The 21806-nt window shown below is 55.4% G+C and overlaps 1 protein-coding gene across 2 annotated transcripts in view; it reads right to left on the reverse strand.

Annotated features, from left to right (window-relative positions):
- Nucleotides 1-320: 320 nt before the first annotated feature.
- The window catches only part of RAB11FIP5 (RAB11 family interacting protein 5), a 34477-nt gene continuing 12991 nt past the window's right edge, over nucleotides 321-21806 (reverse strand). The window contains exons 2-6 of one of the 2 annotated variants that reach the window (XM_027907624.1): nucleotides 20575-21014; nucleotides 18081-18798; nucleotides 6089-8554; nucleotides 1202-1391; nucleotides 321-592 (exon numbers count right to left, since the gene is read on the reverse strand). In XM_027907624.1, coding sequence (XP_027763425.1) covers nucleotides 383-592; nucleotides 1202-1391; nucleotides 6089-8554; nucleotides 18081-18798; nucleotides 20575-21014 — 4024 coding nt within the window. In that variant the 3' untranslated portion in view covers nucleotides 321-382. The remainder of the gene's footprint in view (nucleotides 593-1201; nucleotides 1392-6088; nucleotides 8555-18080; nucleotides 18799-20574; nucleotides 21015-21806) is intronic. The other variant, XM_027907625.1, reaches the window with a different exon arrangement.

The following is a 21806-nucleotide window of genomic DNA, read 5'->3' on the forward strand; positions in this document are numbered from 1 at the left end:
AAGTGTCATGGGCGAGGCGGTTTTCCAGCTCTCACATGTCCATGGGCCACTTAAAGCACTGGCAGGGTGAGCGCCCGAGAAGATGGCACTTGGTCACAAGGACAGGAACCTAAGGAGGCCTAATCTGCCTCACGTGGAGGGCTCTGCTCCTCCCCATAGGGTGCATGGCTGCCCATCACTCACCCTACAGTTCCCTGGAGCCAGAGCTGGGAGAAGCTTGGGCTGGGAAGGAGCAGACAAGCCTTCCCTGCTAAACTCTGCGAACAGAAGCCGCTGGAGCCCTCTGGGAAGAGGAAGGGTGGGGGGGGGGAGTGCAGGGATGTTTGCAGCGTGTTTACTGGAGAAGTGCTCTAGGCGAGTGCTGCTGGTCTCTGGGCAGAGGTTACTTGGTGCTGCCTTCCCCCAGGGGGATCTGCAGGAGGGTGGGAGACTGTTCCATGATGCGAACCAGCAGCTGGTCGATGTAGTTCTCCAGTTCGTGGATGTGCTCCTCCTTCTTGCTCAGCTCCATCTCCCTCTGCAGCAGCAGCTGGATGAGCTCGTCGTGGGTCAAGTGGTAATACTTGGCTGACTGGTCCAGCACGGTGGGATCCTGTGGTAGAAACCAAGAGGAACATCCAGTGAATCAAATTAAACCCTCCTGCTCCCTTTAAGGTTTGCAGGGTGCAGCGACAACCAGAAAAAAATCCTATTTTTGTGTCTGTCTCCTTTCCAAATCTGGAAAGGCTGGAGCATCACAGGGAAGCAGGACCCACCCAGACCTCACCCCAGGAAAGCTGAGGTACTCATAACCCACAACCTGAACTACCTGTGGCACCACAAAGGGTGCAGCAGGGTTGTCCTGGTCTAGGGGAAGGTGTCCCTGCCCACGGCAGGGGGTTGGAACAAGATGGTCTTTTAAGTCCATTCCAACCTAAACCATCCCAAGGTTCTATAACCAGGGATTCACTCACACACTGCACAGCAAAAACCCCCAAACCAAAGCAAGCAATGGGAGAACAACAATGGGGTGAGAGAGAGAGGTCAGGGAGGAAGGGAGGCTGGTGGGAGTCTGACATCCATCCTGAGCAACCAGGACCCAGGATTAATACTCACCCCGTGGCAGGACCCTGTTCTACCTCCTCCACCAGTTCTTTGCCCCTGTGGAACACCTGGATGAGGTGTGAACGCAGCTCTCACCTCTCAGGCGAAGGGTTCCTACCTTTAACTTCTTGGGGTCCGTTTTCTCCGGGTGGGAGGTCGGGGCCACAGGCTGGACGCTGCTCGTGGTGACTGTCCTCAGCTTCTCCAGGCCATTGCTCAGGGCTGAGGTCAGGCTGGACCTGTGCTGCTGCTTCTTCTCAGCAGAGACCTCCTGCACGGCGGCGCTGATGGGCTTCACCGGGTGGGGACTGGGGACAACAAGGTCGGGCAGTTATAACACCCTCCCGAGCTGGGATTTTACAGGGATGGAACCCGCTTAGAAACTGGAGCCATTTCCACCCAGAGAGGAGAAAAGGAGCCCTGGGACACGTGTCTGGCTGAGACACAGAGCAGGCCCTGTGTCCACACGGGGAATGCTGTGGCTCAAAACTCCCACAGGCTGCCGGGTGTTGGTGCCCATGAGATCAAACCCAGGCCCAGTGTGATCAGAGGCTGCCCAGAAGGGCATTTTGTTGTCCAGGAGCTCCCAAAATTAGAGTAGGGGGGTCACCATTGATGCTTCAGCGATGCTCCAGCCCAAGAGTTGAGCTCCACCTGCCTGGAAGCCACCACAGAATTTGTCCCCCTCTACTAAGCCAAAAGGGAGAGTGAGGAGTCAGCTGAGGGGGAATTATCATTCTCATTTATTTTTGCCTCACTCTTCACCCAAAAGGGTTTTTTTCTGGGCTTAAACAAAGTCTGTTTTGCTTTTCAGCAGGATGGAAAGAGAAGTGACCTGATTCTGCCTTCCTGCAAGGAACAGGCACACCTGAGCACCACCTTTGGGATGGAAAGATCCAAGGAACAGGCACACCTGAGCACCACCTTTGGGACGGAAAGATCCAAACATCTACCCAGGAACTCTGCAAAGCCTCTGCTCTCACGGGGGGCAGCAGCCACCCCTGCAAAGGGTGACAATCCCAACTGCTGTGTGTCCAAACGGGGCTGGTGTCCTCGTGCCTTGCCCACAGTGGTGGGATCAGGATGTCCCAGACTGTCTCCCCATCGTGCTAGTGGTCTGGAAGTTTTCTTCAACCACCATGATGACTCCTGCCATCCATGTGTTAGGAGAGGATGGCACTGGTAGATCCAACAAGCCAAAGGATCAACTTCCTTAACGAGGGGAAGTGGAGGGGGGGCACTGATCTCTTCCCTCTGGGTGACAGGGATGGGACCCAGGGAATGGCTGGAGCTGTGCCAGGGCAGGCTCAGGGTGGATCTCAGCAGAAGGTTCTTCCCCCAGAGGGTGGTTGGCACTGCCCAGGCTCCCCAGGGCAGTGGGCACAGCCCCAAGGCTGCCAGAGCTCCAGAAGGGTTGGGATGATCCTCTGGGGCACAGGGTGGGATTGTTGGGGTGTCTGGGCAGGGCTGAGGATTGGGCTGGATGGTCCTGGTGGGTCCCTTCCAGCTCAGGATACTCTGGGATTCAATGATCTCTTGTCAGAGCTGTCCAAGCATGTGGACAGAGCCCAGGGTTCCTGGGCAGCTTGAAAGGATGAAGAGGACTCCCATGGACCTCACTGAGTGTCAGGGCTTGGAGGAGTTGCCTTAAAAGCTCCCCACAGGGGACCAAACCCTGCACCAGCAGAGCTGTAACCACCACGCTACAGACGGTCCAGCAGCTGTGAGGAGAACGTGGGGGGAGCCACCAGGACTCCTTATCACAGCCAGACCTGAAGATAAACAGCCCCAAATGTCACCATCACCTGGTGCATCCCCACAGCCAGGGCAGAGACACCACAGCATGTCCAAACCTTGGGACCAAACTGGCATAACTCTACAAGAACCAAATCCAGCCTTGGGGATGCCAGTGGGATAGTTTGGATGCATTCTGAAAGCACGGGGACATTCCCCACTGCAAGTCTGGCCACAGGCCCATGGCCAGCGGGAACGGTCATTTCTGCAGAGCTGGAAAAGGTATTTTGAAACATAAATCCCAATCCCACTCTTTCCTGCTCGGGGGGTGGCGTGTGCAGGGCTCTGCCCCCTTCATTTGTCACCCTGAGGGGATCCAAAAGCTGGAGGCATTCCTCCCCCTGCACCTGCCCCAGGATGGTTGGCAGCAGGTCCTTCCAGGGGAGCAGAGGCTGTTTCCCACCTCACAGCCAGGTCTGAAGTTCTGATGGATCCTCCAAGAAGCTGGACCCGTTTCCATCTGCTGGTTGTTGAACGGGAACTTGAGAGAACTGATTCCTCACACTGAGTGGACCCAAGTCCAAGGTGGAGCTCAACAGGTCAGGGTGAAACCTCCCAGGGTGACAGTGGCCCAGTCCTGTCCCCCCTCTCTGAGCCAGCCTTGCTGTGTCACAGCTTCACCGACACTCCCAAGGTCACTGCTGAGCACAGTGACAAAAATTCCTCTGAAATTAAGACTTTATCATCCCATTAAAATGCTCCTCACAGGGAACAAGGCAAGAAAGGGCAAATCCAAGGGAATCAACCTGCTGTGGAGCAGCACACAGCACCTGAGGGCCAGATCTCCAGGGAGAAAGGGTCTTCAGGATGAAAGGGAATGACTGAACTCCTGATCAGATCTCCCAGGTCTGTCCATGGATGTGCCAAGGCCACTCTCCAAGCTCCAAGGGCTCCACAAGGACTGCATTTAGATCCCAGGCACTGGCACATGATTTAACCTGACACCCCGTTTTCACAAGATGATGGTTGTGCTGCACCCCTGACACAGCAGAGTGTGCCAACATCACCCTGGCACCTGGGATGTCCCCAGTCCTGCCACCTGCCAGCACCATGGCACGCTGGAACACTCACACACCTGAGCTCCTGAGGGATGGGGGAGGAGCTGCACGACTGCTGGACCCCTCCAAGGCAGTGGAGTCCCTAAAGGACAGTCACAGCCTGTCCCTGAGGTCCCACCTCAGGTCCCAGGGATGTGACCAAAGTCCCCTTCCCAGCAGTGAAGGCACCATCCCACCCTTCTTAAAGAGACCAGGACCCTCCCCACACCTGAGTGTCACAGCTGATGCTCCAGCACCCACCTTACCCCAGTGGCCACACAAGATGACCAGCAGAGCCCTCTGGCCACTTGGGAAGGGGACGTGAGACCCCACACCAGGTACCAGCTCCTCCTCCACCTGATGGAACAAAAAGACACTTTTGCCCCAAAAAGTGTCCCTAAAGCCAAGCCTTAATGCCTGTTCTAAGGCTGAAGGTTTTTCCTTCCAACTTTTTTTTTTCTACCATAACTTTTCTTGTCCATGTGCCATCCTAACAGGAGATGAGATTCTGGGAAAGGGAAGCCAGGCCATGGGGACCTGGAAAAGGTCCCTTCCAGCTTTCCCCTCTTCACCCCGTGACAATTATCACTTCTCCCTGATCTTAAGAAGCACTGCAGAACCTCAAAGCTCTCCAGAGACACCTGGAAACCCTTCAAAGGCTCTTCAATCACAGCAACAAGTATCCAAAACACGGTAAAGGAACCAGAGCAGAGAAGTTCCAGGACTTCTCAGCCGTGTGTCACGACAGAAACCAGCACTGAGAGGATAATCAGCCCTCAGGTCCAAGCCCATTTCCATCCCACGAGCCAGCCAGGCCTTGGATGGATGCACAACCAAGCTTGAAGATGACCATGAGCTCACCACTGCCTCATTTTACCCTTTGGCACTGCAGGACACTTCTCTTTCCATGAAACATGGCAAGGTTCAGGAGGTTTCTGTATCCCATCCCTGCAAATTTGGAACAAGGTTATCTTGCTGCAGGATGAATAGTCCAATTAAAAGCGGTTTGAGGATCTGGCCTAAACAAGAAGAAAAAATATCCAACAGCCCCAGCTCTTGCTCCTGAGATCATTTTGCCCCTCAAACCTGCACTCAAGCCAAGGAAAGATCCCATAATGAAGGGCTGGAGCTCAGCTGAGTTTTGCTGGCCCAGCCTCCTGCCCTTTCTCTCCCCAGGGCTGTGACCAACATTGCTCTTGGGCCAGGTGGGATTTTACCATTTCAGTGCCCCCGTGAAGCTCCATGTGCCTCGTGATCAGCGAGGCTGATCAAGAAAATCCCTGCTAGAGCTGAATAAATCACTGTCACAGCTTGATCCTTGGGCAGACAGAGCCCAGGACAACCTTCTCCTACCCAGGCAGAGCAGGGGAGGGAGTACCAGGAAAACCTGATGAACTGAAGGACACAGAGCAAGGCTCCATGCCCAAAACTCACCATCTTTACTTCACAGCTTCTACAAGCCCACGACTGGCCTGGGAGGAGGAATATCCCCTTCTTTCCACCACAGTTCCCCCCTTCCCATTCCTGTTACCCTCAAGGCTAAATCCCACTTGCCTCATAACCAACAGGCATCTCAGCAGGAGGGAGGGGAGAATTTGGCCCTGGTGAAACCAACCTCTTTTTTTTTTTTTTTTTTTTGGCTATGGAGAGAAGAAGGTTTTTTTTTTAGTACCTGCTGGGCATTCCAAAGGCAAGAAACCAAAGCTGAATGAATGGAAAGGGAAGGGGCAGCAGCTGTGCACATGCCATGAGGGAACTCAGGAGAGCATGAACGGCCGGGAGCTCTCCTGGCAGACAGGGAGAAGGCATTCATTTTTGCAAGCACGGGGAGGATGATGGAGCCAAAATTAGCACTGAGGGAGATGCAGGTGCATTGGCTGAACTTTCAGCTGAGGGGTGGGTCGTGGATGCCTCCAACCATTTCACCCTCTTTAGGGAAAACACAGGACACCAGTGGCCATTCCGTGATCCCAGGAAGCCAAGGCTTCAAGCGGCTCAGGCTGGACTTTCTGGGACCACAGGAAGGTGAGGGAGGAGGACCTGCAGCAACACACGGAGCTGCCGACACCGCGCCGGGGTCCTCTCGTCGTCCCCCCTGATAAGAGTCGGGACGGGAGTCGAGGGCTCGCCTCTCCCAAAAACAACACACCCTTCGCCTTCCCCGGAGTGCTCACCTGGTCGTCTGCTGCAAAAGGGGCTTCTCAGCCGGCCGTGTCTCCCTGGGCAAAACCACGAGCGCTGAAGCCTGTGTGTCCCCGGGCTGCGGCCAAGGGCAGGGCTGGGCGGCTGCGCGGCTGGAGGCGGCGGGGCCCCCGCTGCTGGCGGGGAACACGGCAGGGCAGGGGAAACCAAACTGCTCGGGGTTAGTGGCAGCCACGAGGAAAGGGGTGGAGGAGGCCAAGGGCTGGCTGGCATGCGGGGAGGGAGGCTGCGCGAGTGGGTGCCCGGCGGGGTTAGTGGGCCGGGACGAGGCTTCCTCGCGGGGGCCGGCCAAGCTCGAGGGGCCCCGGTCAAGCTTTTCAGGCAGCGCGGCTTGAGCGGGGAGGGGGTCTGGGGGTGTCTCCACAAAGGGGTTGCCTGGGGAGTTGGGGCTGAGGGCCAGAGTAAAGGGGTTTTTCGGGGATGGAGCTCCCTGCTGGTGCCTCTCCTCCGCCCTGTCTGGCTTCCAGAAATCCGCCTTCTTGAAGTCTATCCTGCGCTCTGCCGAGTGCCACGGCCCCTCGGGCTCGCTGCGGGGGGGTCTGCCCTGCTCTGCCTCCTCCTCCACTGCTGTGGGGGCACAAGGCTCAGGCTGGTGTCCCTCTTGCCCCTCACCATCATCCCATGCCGGCTCTGGCCGGGGTGAGCTCTCCCTGCGTGCTAACCTTGGGCTGAGAGCAGCGGGATGAGCAGCTGCCTCCTGCTCTTCCGGAGCCGTCCAGAACATTTCTGGCTGGCCCAGGTCTAGCGTGGAAGGTGGGTTTAGTCCTGAAATGCTGAGCTTCTCGGGGAGTGGCTCCTGTTTGGAGGCCATCTCCCACTTGGCACTGTCTGTGGGCCCCGTCTGAGGGGACAAACGGGGCTGGCTCCAGCTCTGCTCAGCACCCGACTGGCCTAATCCGTCCCGGGAGAACTTGGACGCGCAAGTCTCGAACTGCTCAGCGACATCCATCTCGTTCATCTCCGATGCCTCTTCCCCCAGAGAGGTGTCCCCTTTTCCCAGCTCGCTGGCTCTCACTGCTGAGTCTCCAGATTCAGCATCCTTGGAGATCAGAAACTCCCTCCCGGCTTCGGCAATGTCCACTCCCAGGGCGGGTGGGCTGGGAGATGCCGGGACTGAGGGCTCGCTGCTCACACGGCTCCTTGGCAACTCCACATCTGCTTTTGGGTGCTCCGTGTCTTCCCCTCGCTCCTCCTTGCCTCGCTGTGGGCCAGGAGCCTCCTCCTCCTCCTCCTCCCCGTCCCCTCCAACACCAGCAGCTGCGAACCACCGGGGAGGTTTTGGGGGCGGCACCACCGAGCCGGCCACAATCTCCTCCCGCTCTTGGGTCCCCGTCCACGGGGAGAGGACAACGTGCCTCTCCCGGATGTCAGAGCTGAGCTTTACAAGGCTTTCACTGGCCTCCAGCCTCATGCTGGCCTGGAGCCGGTACACCGACGTCCGGATGTCGAAGGCGCCCTCCTCATTCCCGGCGCCCTGGGGCTCCGTCCCCGGCTCGGGAGGGGCAGGGAGCGGCCGTGCTGCCACCCGTGGGGGCACGGCCACCACGTTGCTGCCTGGCAGAGTTTCGGGGCTGAGCTCGGGGGGGAAGGTGGTCCTGGGCAACACGCGGGCTTCGAAGGCGCCATCGCCGAGGAAGGAGGATCGTGGGCCGAACACGCTGTCCTGACCCGCGCGCTCCTCGGCCACGCTTTGGGTGCTCTCCGAGGGCTCAGGAGCGGTTTCCGTGGCGATGGTCATCCAGCCATTTGTCCCTGCACTAGACGATTCCTCCTCATCACTGTCCCCTCCCTCCCTAGCGCTACTTCCAGCTGTCGAAGCCTCTTTTTCCGCGGCGTTCCCCGACGCAAACGCGGCCGTCCAAACCATGGGCGTGCTGCTCTTCCTCCTCCTCCCCGTGGAGCCCGCAGACACGGGGCTCAGCACGTCCTCTATCACCGTGGCCTCCTGGGTCGTGCTCACCAAGTTGGCCCCCACATCTAAACTGGAGAAATTTGTCCAAGACCGAAGAGCCGCGGGCATTTCGCCGCCCATCTGGGAGTCGGCCTTTTCAAATCCTTGCACCCCCTTCTCGTGGGCTGGCTTGGCTGCCCTCTCCGTCGGGCTGGCGGCATCGGCGTCGTCGATGAAAGCCATGCCTTCTGCTGCCAGGGAAGCAAAGAAGTTGTCCTTCTTCCCTTCTGGCTTGAGCCTGCTGGTGGCAAAGGCATCGAAGGTGTCGTCCCACTCCGAGAGCGGCGGAGGGACGGCGGGTTCGGCGTCCGGAGGAGGAAGGTCTCCTTGTGATGGGGGAGTGGTTTCAGGAACGGGGACACCAATGCTTTTGGCTGGAGACTCCCCCTCTGGGTCTGTGTGCCTTAGGGAGGCAGAGGGACTGCAATCCTCAGAGGAATAAAAGCTCCCAGCGACCTCTGGTGAAGCATGCGGCCCACACGGGAAACTAGAGAAAAAGTGAGTAGGTGAAGGAGAATTTAGTACCTGGTCAGCGAGGAGGTCCTCAAAGAAAGGATTGCTCTGCAGGGAGTTGAGGAATGGGTTGGTGGGGCACAAGCATCCGGCCTGGCTGTCTCCAGTAGCGGGAGGGAGGTTAGAGCTTGGCATGCGAGCGAGATGGGCAGGAGGAAACGGGGCAGGGGAGCAGGGAGGAAAATGAGAAGGAGCATCTGAGCTGGTTTCTACCTGAGGAGACACTTCCAGGCTGTGGAGGGAAGACAAAACAGTCCTCCTGGTTAATGCTGTGACAGAGCTGTGAGCACACACCACACACACCACAAACGCTTCGGTCCAAGCAGTGCAATGACCAAACACATTCTCGGCTCTTGTTAGGCAGAGCAATGATTATGGAGTCAAGGCGTGGAAAGGGCATGCACGACACAAAGGAAAGGACAGCCCTTCTCCTAGGACAGTCCTCCACGTTCCCCTCTCTGCCTCAGCAAGCTCAGGAGCCCGAGAGCTTTTTCCCACCTCCTGCAGCCCAAGGACTCGGCTCAGATTTTGGTCCCGATGTTGGTGCCCCAGCCAAGGGCCGGTTGTGCATGAGGAGCCGGGCTGGGCTCTTGGGTCGGGATTACCTGAAGCAGTAAAGGCACACAGGAGCCTTTCCCAGCTTACCCCAGTCCCTCATGACTTGTTTGCCAACATCACCAGGATGGCAGCAGACACGGAGCTCCCCCTTGCACAGGACAGGGGGGAGCACAGCTCCAGGTGGCCAAGGAACAAAAGCCAGGCAGGAAGGAGCAGGATGGGACCCTGGCTCCATTCTGGACTCTGCCCAGCCTCCCACATGGCCTTTGTCATGTCACTTCTGGCCTCAGATCCCAAGATCTGCCTAGAACCCCCTGGGGAACCCCAAGGAGGAGGAAGGGATTCAGCACATCCTGAATTCAGACTGTCAGTCCCCTGGAGGAGGCCAGTTCTTTGCTGCCTTTCCAAGAGGGACTACACTGACCTTTCTTTGGGATTTCATTGATCTTCCTTTGGGAACAACTCCAGCAAAGTGCATCACCACCCCCAAGGAAGCCTCACCAGGCTCGATGGTTTTCACATCCCAAAGTGTGTGTTGTGAACACTCCACACCCCAACCGGTGCTCCAACTGCCACTCCCCCTCCTCCTGAGCCCCCATCCCCTCCACTCACCCTTGGAAGGAGCATTCCCATCTCCAGGATAGGGGCACTCAGCACCAGAACTGATCCATCGGGATTATGGCCACAAGTTTCAGAGCTCCCACTTTTGCTTTGGGAGAAGCACGGACATGGATCAGCCAGCACTGGGCATATCAAAGTTTAACAAGGAATCAATAAATCAACTGCTCTGCCAACATCCCACAGGGTCTGTCCAGCCCTGGGGTCACGTCTTGGGATTTCCCTCCCGAGCTGCTGGAAGGGATGGCAGGAATCACCGGAAGATCACGGTCAAACACAAAATCAAGCAAAAAAAAAAAAAGCTGCTTGGGCAACTCTTTTCCCGTCACTGTGGATGCACAAGATGCCTTGGACACGTTTTAAAGCACAAAAATGCCATCTTGAGGCAAAAGTTGACGCTGTGGGATGGTGCAGCCGGCTGGTTTTGAAGCAGGAAGGGCGACGTGCCGGTGGTGCCCCTCGGACCACGAGGGATGCCCCAACCACGTGGCCCCACCTCTCCCCGCTCCTGGCAGCTTCACAGGCCCCCCTCATGCATCACCCTTGGAAAGGTGCTTATTTACGCCATCAAGGGCACCAAAATCCCCTTATCCCAGTTTTTAGGTAGGAAAGACATGGACAGGAAGCAGCCGGGAGTGACAAGCTCAGCTCCGGCACCCGTTGGACACCACTGAGCAGAATTAGGAATCCAGGGACACAAAAAGGCTCAAACCCTTCATTTCTACGCAAACCTGCAGCTCACTTGTGGGCAGAGACAGCTCGTGGGTGCCCTCTCCTGCTGTCACTAAGCAGTGGTGGCCGTGCCCATCCCGGTCCCCAGACAGCTCCGACTGTGTCTCCGTGTCCTCTCCTGCTCGGACCAGGGGGGAGGAACCACCGTGGGCAGCCCAGCTCTTCACAGGTGTGCACAGATCTCCAGGAGGAGTGATGGGAGAAGCTGAGGGACCCTTAGGCACAAACCACCCCAGAGAGACCAGGAGCCTGGTCTCTGCTTGGAAGCCAACATCTCCCGGCATTCCCAGCCCGGGAATTGCCGTGTGGTTGCACCTTTTTCCCTAAGCACAGCTGCTCACGACCCAAGGGAGCTCACAACATCCACAAATGGGTTTTAACAGGGCAAAACCTGGCAGATTTTCCTTTCCAGCTGGAAAGGGAAGGTGGCAAAGTCCAAGGTGGACCACCACGGTGTCGGGGTGGTGCCCTCCCTCTGCTTGCCCTGCTCCTTGCTGGCACTGGCTTGGGTGGTTTGGTCCAGGTTAAGATCCATGATTTGTGACTCTGCCTAAACATCCCTTAGTGCTGAGTAAGAGCATCCAAGGCCCGATCCAGCTCTGCTGGGCTCCAGCATTAAGTGGCTCCAGAGCATTAATCAGCTGCAGGCTCCTAATGAGTACTCCCCACTAACGACCTTCAGAGCTGCCAGAAGGCTGAGTGGGTGAAGCTCCTTCCTCAGGGGGTGGTGGATGCCAGAGCAGCCCCTCGCCCCAGACTGCACCTCCACAGGTGGAGCAACAGCCTCGAGGTCTCCTCACACCCACCCAAGATGATCCTGTCTTCATTCCCTGGGTCATCACAGACTCATGGAATGGTTGGAGTTGGAAGATATTAATTAAAGCTCATCTAGTTCCAACTCCCTGCCCATGGGCAGGGACACCTTCCACCAGCCCAGGTTGCTCCAACATGGCCTTGGACACTTCCAGGGATCCAGGGGCAGCCACAGCTTCTCTGCCCAACCTGTGCCAGGGCCTGGCCACCCTCACAGCCAACAATTCCTTCCCAATATCCCATCTATCCCTGCCCTCTGGCAGTGGGAAGCCACTCCTGTCACTCCAGGCCCTTGTAAAGTCATGATGAGGCTCATGGGCTGCTGGACTTGCTGACAATGGCTAAATATATAAAGACAGAATTTAAATCCATCTTTTTTTTGTCAGATTCCAATTTTCCTGCTCTAAAACCCCCTATGGAATTTTCCTTTCTGTCCTGGGTGAGCTCACGACACCCACAAATGGGATTTTTCCTGTCCCCATTCCTGCTGGGACCCACCGGGGTTTGCTCAGGGGCTGCACAAGCCCCTCTCAGCTGCAAACTCCAGGCAGAAAAATCATGGAATTCTTTAGGTTGGAAAAGCCCCTAAGGATCATGGAGTCCAGCAGTTCCACTGCCAAGGCCACCACTGACCCCATGTCCCCAAGTGCCACATCCACAGGGATTTTAAACCCCTCCAGGGATGGGGATCCACCCCTGCCCTGGGCAGCTGTGCCAGGGCTGGACAACCCTTTCCATGAAGGAATTCTCCCCAGTATCCAACCTGAACCTCCTCTGGTGCACCTCGAGGCTATTTCCTCAGAATCTGTGACTCTCCCCGGAGTTTTCCAACTGCACCATCACCCTTCAACCCCTTTCCTCGGCACAAACACCTCTGTTTCAGTGCCCAGCCTGGCACTGGCAGAAAACCTCTCCCCCCACGAATAATCCATCCCCCCAAAAAAGCCCCTTTTCCCGTTCTCCCTGACGCTGGAAGTGCTCGGGGAAAAGAGGAGTGGAGGACGGCGGATTCCTCTAGAGGGAAACCTCCGCTTGCAGCAGCCTGGTGGAAGCTCTTTGCAGCACTGAAACGCTGACTCACCCTTCTCCTCCTCCTCCTTTTCCTACTCCTCCTCCTCCCATTCCCAGCACAAGGCTCTGCCAGCCAAAATAAATAGCGGGTACCTTTCTGCCCTCGTTTATTTGTTTGGCAGCACTTCCCAGACGTGTTTTAGCCTCTCAGCAATGGGGGGGGGGGGAAATAAAAAGAAAAAAATATTGCTGAGCAACTCCCTGATGGGGGGAAAAAAAAAAAAGTCTATTGGAAACAGCTTGTTCAATGCAGGGAGATTTTTTCCCTGTGGATCTCAGCCTGGATTTCAGGCTCAGGGCAGCGCCCCAGCTCTGCAGTGACAGAGCACCAGCCCCAGCCCATCTGCAGCAGGGTGGGTGACTCTGCACCGGGGAGATAAAACAGCACATGCGCTGGAAAAGCCGGAGTTTGGGGAGGGCAGGGATAAATCCACCCATGATGTGCCGAGGGGAAGAGCTGTGCTGGAGCTCGAGTGGAAAATCCCTCCTGGGAGGGCTGGGTCCAGGGATGCGCCGTGACTCTCCCGCTCACAACATGCTTTTTGCCCCGTTTTTCTGTATTTTTGGGTGGAAAATTGAGGTGCTGGAGGCTCCTGCAGCAGCTTCAAAGCCTGGCAGGGATCAGGAATTTCCTCCCACCGGCAGGAGCAAGATTGGTGCAGAAAGGGGGTTGGGAGAGCCCAGGACATTTTCGTGCAGGGTGGGAACCCAAGAGGGAGTGAGTCAGGAAAAATAAGCAAACGCTGCTTTTAAACAGGGATTCTGGGAGTGAAAGAAATGGATTTACCCATAATAAATAATCTATAACAATTATCTGTGCAATAACCACTTTACTTTCCCCTTGGGCCTCACCTGTCCATCATCCTGATTAAAAGGGACAAATCCTCCTTTATAAGCATTTGCTCCCAAAACCACGGGAATAAAAAACAATTAAAAGAAATCTGGGTAGCAGGAGCCCCAGATGCAAAGTTCCAACCCCAATTCCCACTTTCAGGAGTGGGGCTGTGCTTTACCTGGACAGCCACAAAGCAGATTTGTGTCATCAGGGCTGAGCTGGTGCCAGCTCTGGATCCGACTCACCATCCTGCTCCGTGTCCATCCCTGGGAAATGCAGGCTCAGCAGGAAAAAGGGAGGTAGAAGCATTTTAAGAGCCATTTCCAGGCTCCTCACACCGATCCCAGCTCCACCCCTATGACTGATCCAATGCAGGCTCCTCTGGGTGCAAGGTTTGGGCCAGAGGTGTGATTCCTGACGGCTCCCACATGGATTCATCCACTGTTATCCACGACATCCTGGTTCTCACATCATGGCCTTCATCTTCCTCTTCATCAAACTCTGCAGTTTCCCAGGTTCTGCTCCGAAATTCCCTGTTAATGGTGCTTTGGAGGGAGCTGCTCCCACACATCCACGTTTAATCCCACCTGGTCCAACACCGCCAGCCTGTCCTGCTCCAACCACTCCAAACCTTCCTCCCATTTCCAGCACTTCGGAAATGTATTTTTTAGGAGTCCATGAGAAACAGTGAGGAATTTGAGTCAATATTTGGCCTCACTGCTGGATCCAAGGGGATGGACTCTGGGAAGGGGAGTGACAGAGGAGGTGGGGAGGGATTTTACATCTTCCCCACATGAAAGCACCAAAGAGGGAAGGGGTTTTAGCCTGAAAATGGAACTAATGCAACTATTTTTAGAAGCCAGAGCACAGTTTCTCTCTTTTCCTACTGCCCAGATGGAGCCCCATTTTATCATGGGGATTCACACCACAGGAAGCAGGACCTGCAGAGCTCTGATAACATTGTAGGCCAGCCTGAAAAACACTCCAACCGATTGTTTTAGCCCCAGGCTTTGCCTCAAATAAACCTGCTGAGCTTCTTCCTCACACACAAAAAGCCCTTGACCACCCAACCTTAAAAACAACAAACCCCAAACAGTCTTTTATTCAGCCTCCAAAGGGCAAACACCATCTTCCTACAGCTCCCATTCAACCCAGTATCAAAGCCCCGGAGCTCACATGGATTAGCAAAGCCAGGGAGCTGCTCCTCCTGCCAAGAATCGAGATAAAAACCTGTAAATAAGGGGCTGAAGGCTGAAAAAGTCCGGTTCTCTCCCCAGACAGGTTTGCTGCCCCAGCTCACGTGCTGATGGCTCAGCAAAAAACACCCAAAAGAGAACAAAAAAAACCCCTCTTATGATGAAGCTGAAGTTGAATCCAGCCCAAAGTCAGCAGCTCCTTATTTTAGCAAGGGTGTGTTTTGCAAGAGCAAGCGTTTAAAGGCGAGCTGTGCCAAGCTGGTCTTAGCTGCAGGCGAGTTTAAACCTCAGCTGGAACCATCATTCTAATTACAGGCCTTTTTAACTAATTACAGGTTGAGGTTTTGAGTCTGATTTTGATGCTCTCACGCCACGCTCGGCTCCAGGGGAAACTCGACCTCTCCATGGGGAGCACGAAGGTGAGGAGATGCTGCTGACAGGAGCCACAAGGCTGAATTTCCAGAATCAGCAGAGCAGGAGGGAAAAAGTCCTTTCTGCAGGTCAAAGTCAAAGGCTTCAAACTGCTCCATTCAGAGGCTGGTACGCCCCAGAGCAAAGGTTAATCCATCTTCAGCCCTACAAGTTACACTGGTACCTGAACAGCTCCTCCAGCTGCAGATGGACACCCACAGAACCCCCACAGATCACAGAATCATGGAATGGTTTGGGTTGGAAGGACCTTAAAGACCACCCCATTCCACCTCCTGCCATGGGCAGGGACACCTTCCACCAGCCCAGGTTGCTCCAGCCTGGCCTTGGACACTTCCAGGGATCCAGGGGCAGCCACAGCTTCTCTGCCCAACCTGTGCCAGGGCCTGCCCACCCTCCCAGCCGGGAATTCCTTCCCAATATCCCATCTAACCCTGCCCTGTCTCCATGTGAAGCCACCAAGACCTAATAAGCTCTTTGACAGCTTTGAGCTGACTCAGAGTCGAGGTCCACGAGGTCCCTCCGTGTGAGGAAGGAGAACAAAACCAGAGTTCTGTGTAATTAGAAGAAGTAACGACCTCGTAATTAATGGCCAGGAAAAATGAAGCACCAGGACGGAGACACATCATCTCCCTGGGATGATGGAAAGGCCACTTTTGCATCAGATCACACTCAGGCACCCTCTGCCACCACTTGCCACCTTGTAACGCTTCCCAAAGCTTCTCGTCTACCCCACTCCCAAATCCCTGCATGGTGGGAGGGAGAAACCCCCTTCCCAGCCAGGCACCTCCAGCGCTTCCCCATCCTCCCTTAGACACTCCTCCCAACATCCACTTTAAATCCCCCCCTGCTCCAGTTTAGGCTCATCAGTTCCCATTTTCAGCTGCAAACTGCAGTTAAAACCCACTCAGATGTTCCCGAACGCCCCAAAAAGGGGCTCCTGTGGATTCGTTCCCTCCTTCGAAGCCGTCCCTATTTTTTGGAGAGAGAATCCCAGCCTGAGGAGCTGCTGCCACACGGCTCATCCAGGTTTTTTTTCCTCGTAAGACAGCCGGGATCCCTCGGCAAAGCGACTCCCGGCAAAGCTCGGCTTCGGTTGAGCTTGAAATCAAAACTGTGAGAGCACTGAAGTGGATTTTTAAAAAAAAATAAAAATAAAAATAAAACACGGAGTGAAAACCCTCTGGGGAAGGAGGAACGGTGGGAATGCATCCAGCATTTTAGAAAAGGCGGGGAATTGTCAGAAACCAGCAGAGTTTAAGGGCACCTCTGCGATTATCCGCTGGGTTGGATGCTCCGGGAACCAAATTCCAGCTGGAATCCAGACATCCCTGCCTTGAAATGGGCTGTGTCCATCAGGGCAGTGGGGCAGGCACGGCTCCTGCATCAGGCTGGAACACACACAGCCCTGCCTGCCTCCTTCCCAGAACTTCCCAGCAGGAGGAAACACACTGGTTTCTCACCCATATTCCAAGGAAAAGGCTCCAGAGGGAGATGCAGAGGGCAGCTCCCATCTCATTCCATCCTACCCTTTCCCATCCCATCCCATGCTCACAGCGCTTTGCTGGCTGGCTCAGGCAGCTTGTGGATACAGTAGGATTTGTAGGGCTTGATTTTTTTATTCTAGGACTTAAAGAGCAGGTTTATTATCCCCAAATTAGATGGAAAAATTAAAAGAACAATCCTGAGCGGGAATAGTCTGTCCTTCCTCAATGACACAACTCAGAGACCAGTGTCCTTCAGGCTCATCCACAAATCTTGCACTGGGATGTGGCACCAAATCCCTACCAGGGTTTCAGGTCTCCCAGGAATCATGGAATCACAGGATGGTTTGGGTTGGAAGGGACCATAAAGATCATCTTGTTCCAATCAGGGACACCTCCCCCTATCCCAGGTTGCTCCAAGCCCCGTCCAACCTGGCCTTGGACACTTCCAGGGGTGAGGAATGAAAGACCCATCCATAGGGATGCAGCCATGGCAGTCCAAGGATCTCCCACGTGTCTGTCCTGCTGGAGGATGGAGCTCCCACATCCTGCCTGGTCCTTCCCATCCCATTGTGCCAACCTTCTCTCTCCCGTGACAGATTTTGGGGGGGGAAAGAGCCTCAGGCCTGTGAGATGGGATATTCCTGACCCAGGGAAGCAGTTTCCCCAGCTCTGCCCAGGCTCTTACAAGCACAGTCACCTTCATGTGGGGTGAGGAGAGCAGGAATCCTGCAGGAGGAATTTCGGGAGCTGCCCCTGCCCTGAAGCCACGCCGAGGGATGTGCTCATCCCTTTAAAAGGTTTAACCCATGTGGGAGCCTGTTTAGGTGGAACAAACCAAGAGTGGCCTCCTCATTAAAGGAGGCTTAGACTGGATTCAAATCCTCCTGCTCAATAAATTAGGTTAAAGTCAGCCCAGATTAGAAAACCCCTCTAATAAATCAACCTCATAGATCCAACCAGCTCTCAACTCCTGGTTCGTGTTTTTTTTTCTGGCTGTTTTTAACCCATTTCCTCCCTCTCCCTTAGGGAGAAAAAATCCTCAGGACTCCCAGCTTCAGCTCCTGGGGGTTCCAAAGATGGACACAAGTGATGAATTCCTCACAGAAACAGCACAAACATCACCCTCTGTGTGCCACAAAGACAAGGCTGAGGATTTGGGGGGATGAATCATCACATAAAGCAAGAACAGTTAGAGATTCGTAATTGGAAGAAGGGAAGGCTGGGTGGGATGGGCAGAGGAAAGAGCAGGGTCGGCATTAGTTACTTTGGGACTATTAATAATACCTCAAGTTATAAAGCGACCAGACCACGTAGAGGGAGTGGGAGGTTAATAAAAATAATGTGACTGCATGTCATGATATCCCACCTCCCACACTGAGTCCCAGGGGAGCTTTTTTAGCTAATTAAAGGATAATGATCCTTTATTTCAAGGCCACAGAAACCCTTGGTGTGACCACACCAAGCCTCATCCTGCAGAGGAAAACCTCTCCATGAAGGGAATCCCTCCCTCCCTGTGTGGAAAACACCCCACAAGGATAAATAGAGTTGGTCTGTGGCAGAAGCCAGGAGAGAATCCAGGAAGAATCCCCTTCCCATTGAGACATCCAAGACCAAGGAAGCCTTTTCCCTGCTATGACCTTGCCTGAGCAGCGGGGCCAGTGCTCCGCTGATCCCAGGAGGGTTCACCAGCCTTTGAAAACAGGGATTTGGGGCAGGGATCAACAGCCTGGATACCTCCACACCCCCTCCCCTTCCACTGACCTGGGTTTCTGAGGGGAATCTTTGGGCTCCTTTGAACCAAACCAGCCGCTGCTCTTGCTCCTCTCGTCTCCCGCTGCCGTGGCGTGGCCGGAGGGTCCCCCTTTCTCCCCCTGGCCTTTGCTCCCCGCCTCGCTCCGGCTGCCCCCGTGGTGGAAGAAGCCGCCTTTTGGTTTCTTCTCTTCCTTCCTGGCCTCCTCAGGCTGTTGGTCCTTCGCTGCCTCCGAGGAGGAGCCCGTGGGAGCCGCGGCTGGGGCCGGCCTGTTCTCCAGGCGGCCGCTCTCCTCCATCCGGGCTCTGCCCAGGTGGTTGCTGAGCGTGACGGCCTTGGTGGAGACCTTGAGCTCTTCCTGCAGGGCCAGGCTGGGAGGGGACGGGATGAACCTCGGCTCGTCCCTCTGCTGAGACCTCTCGAAGCCGCCCGCCCCCCAGGGCGCCTCGTGGGGGTCGGGGTGGAGCGGGGCGAAGCCGAAGCCCTCCTCCTGCCTCCTGGGCACGGGCAGCGGGGCAGAGCCCGGCGGGGCCGGCGCGGGGCTCCTCGGGGCGGGCTCGTCGCTGTAAACGTGGCTCCCGTTGATGCAGAGGGAGGAACGGGACGCGGGGTCGTTCTTTGGCTTCGGGCTTTGGGTGGCTCTGGGCTCGGGCACCGGGCTGACCTGGGAGACGTCGTCGCTGAAGGCTCTCTTGTGGGTCAGCGTGGGAGATGGCAAATAGTCTTTCACTGAAGGGGGAGATTGAACACGAAACGGAGGTGAGGGAGTGACGAGCAGCGCTGTCTCCTGCCTGCAAACACTCAAGAGGAGCCTCGAAATCATCCCAGCTCCCGGGCTCCACGGGATTACAATTAAATTTGAAATGCAAAGCCCGGGTCACAACTGAGTGGGGACGCAGGATACACAGTATTCTCCCTGAGCACATCAACTCCCACTCTAGGGCCTGGAGAGGAGACTCTAACACCATAAACCCCTTGTCTGAGAGGATCTCAGAGGATCTGAGATGGATAATAGATGCAAGAGACTCCCCAGAAGCTACTTAGAGGGTTTAATGCTTCTGTATGACTCTGGAGTTTGCAGGAACAGGAGATGACAAGGCCATGAGCTCTGCTCCGACCAGCCAGGTGTGACAAGCCAGGAGAATCCAGCGCCTTCATTTCCCTCCCACTGCCTCGAGGGCTGGACTTGAGGATCTTACAGGTCTTTTCCAACCTTAACAATTCCATGATTCTATGACCTTGTGGATACTGCAGACTTTTGGGGTTAAAAATCAGGGAGAACCTGGAGACAGGGGCTGCCTGGATTGAGGTGACACCCAGCTGCTCTCCCCTCCTGGTTGGAGATGTGTCCTTCATAGAATCATGGAATGGTCTGGGCTGGAAAAGACCTTACAGATTATCTAGTTCCAAGCCTCTGCCACAGGAACTGGCATGAGATGGAAGGCTCATCCCGAGGACGATGGGATCAGAGCAGCGTCTCGACTCGCTCTCCAGCCACGGACACGACACATGGGAACGTCATCCAGCAGAAACCCCCCGGCATCCCACGGCCCCACCAGCATGTACCCGGGGACTCCCACCCCAACCCAGGAATGGGCTGTGTCCAGCCAATTAAATCATCTAATTACACCTTCCGTTTTCAAGGGACGGCGAGAATTAACTCCCTACAAGGGCCTGTTTTGTTTGTAAATCGCCGCTCTGCGGGCGCCAGGAGCTCGGATTGTTTTAATCACTGGGAACTGGGCACTGCTCCGGCTCGAGGTGGCTCATTAGACCAGTGACCCAGGGCAGGGCAGCAGCAGCTTCCCCCAGCCCTCCCCTGGGGCCTTCCAGTGGCAGTGACCTGCTTTGAGGGGTGAGAAGAGACAGCCCCGAGGAACCCTCGTGTCCAGGGAGCATCGATGGGAGCCAGGCACGGAAAATCAGTCTTGGATGTTTCTCCCCCGTTCTGCCAAGCAAAAATGCAGAAGGCAGAAGATCTCAGAGGGGGTTTGTAGGATGTTGATTCTCAGCCTGGAGAAAAGGAGGTTCAGGGAGGACCTTCTGGCTCTGCAACTCCCTGACAGGAGGTTGGAGCCAGGTTGGGGTCGGGCTCTGCTCCCAGGGAACAGGGACAGGAGGAGAGGGAACGGCCTCCAGCTGGGCCAGGGGAGGTTTGGGTTGGATATTGGGAAAATTTTGTCATGGTTGTCCAGCCCTGGCACAGCTGCCCAGGGCAGTGGTGGATCCCCATCCCTGGAGGGATTTAAAATCCCTGGGGATGTGACACTGGGGGACAGGGGTCGGTGGTGGCCTTGGTGGTGCTGGGGGAACGGTTGGACTCAACGGCCTCAGAGGGCTTTTCCAACCCAAATAATTCTATGTTCCTACGATTCTATGACTGGGTCAGTAATTAGTTAACAGATTTACAAGAAAGTCTCAACAGCCCTTTACAAAGAAAAAAAAAAAAAAAAAAAGAGGGGGAAAAAAAAAAAAGGGGGGAGGGATTATCGATGATCCTCTTACCAGAGCGCTCCATGGACAGACTGCTGTGTCTGCTCGGGGATTTGGTTACCTCAGGAACATTTGCTGCCAAGCTCAGGCTGGCAGAGGAGATGGTGCTGTCGGATCCCAGGGAAGTGTTGGATTGCGTCAGGGACGACTTGCGCAGCTTGTTCTTCAGGAAGAAGCCCTTGACTTTGGCCTTCTTGCCGCCCAATTCATAGTCATCCTCCACGTCCAGGGCGCCCAGGCTGCTGGGGATGATGGCAGAGGCTGACTCCAGGTCGTATTTCTTCTTGCCTGTCACCTTGTCCTTCAGCTTCCCGAAGGGGGACCGCGGTTTATCCTTCATGGACAGGTCGAACATGCTGGCCGTGAGGTTGTTCCGCGTGAACTGGATGCTCACCAGGATCTCACCCCGCTCCTTCTCCTTCTTCCCGGCCTTGGAGTGCAGCTTGTGCCACCTGGAGCCAGAGAGGAAAGAAAAGGAAAGGTGCCTCTGTCATTTCCAAGCCAAGAAAACTTTGGAGAAGAGGCTGCTGGGGTGGGAGAAGGCACCAGTGCTATCCAGCATGGGTTTCTTCCTGGAAATGGTTGTTAAACATTGGAAGGGAGGTGGTGGAGTCCCCATTCCTGGAGGTATCCAAGGAAGGACTGGATGTGGCACTCGGTGCTCTGGGCTGGGGGACAAGGTGGGAATCAATCACAGGTTGGACTCCATGATATTGGAAGGCTTTCCCAACCTTAATGATTCCATGATTCTGTTCTAAGAGTCCTAGGTATCACCCAAAATCCAAACCAGAGACACCCCTCAACAACTGTGGCACCATAAGAGCTCTGTCTTTATCCCTGTCCTCATCCTAAAAACACTGCCCTTCCACCAAATAACCTGGAAAATGCCACCTTGGTGTCAGGTACCACTGTGCTTTTCCAGGGAAAGCTACCAGTGGCCTAATTTTTTTGTAGGCTCACTTGCCAGCTTGCTGGGAGCTCCAGTTTGAAAGCAAACAAAGACGACGGCGCTCGGTGCTCATGGTTTAAATATTCCAGAGCCGGTGACTCAACAAATCCTTCCAGGCACAGACAGACCTGGAATGCCAAAGGCTCCCAACAACATCCATCAAAATAACTTTCCTGCCAGGCCTCCTGTGCCTCACCCGAAATAAAGCTGCTCAAGTTTGACTCAAAGTGTCCTCGCATCGAGTGATCCGAGGATGGTGAATCCCGGGAGTTCTTTGTGGGAAGGAGAACCTTCT

The sequence above is a fragment of the Empidonax traillii genome, unplaced genomic scaffold (genome assembly GCF_003031625.1).
Source record: "Empidonax traillii isolate 1590-97213 ecotype Southwest subspecies unplaced genomic scaffold, ASM303162v1 scaffold1503:size99223, whole genome shotgun sequence".
Taxonomy (NCBI): domain Eukaryota; kingdom Metazoa; phylum Chordata; class Aves; order Passeriformes; family Tyrannidae; genus Empidonax; species Empidonax traillii.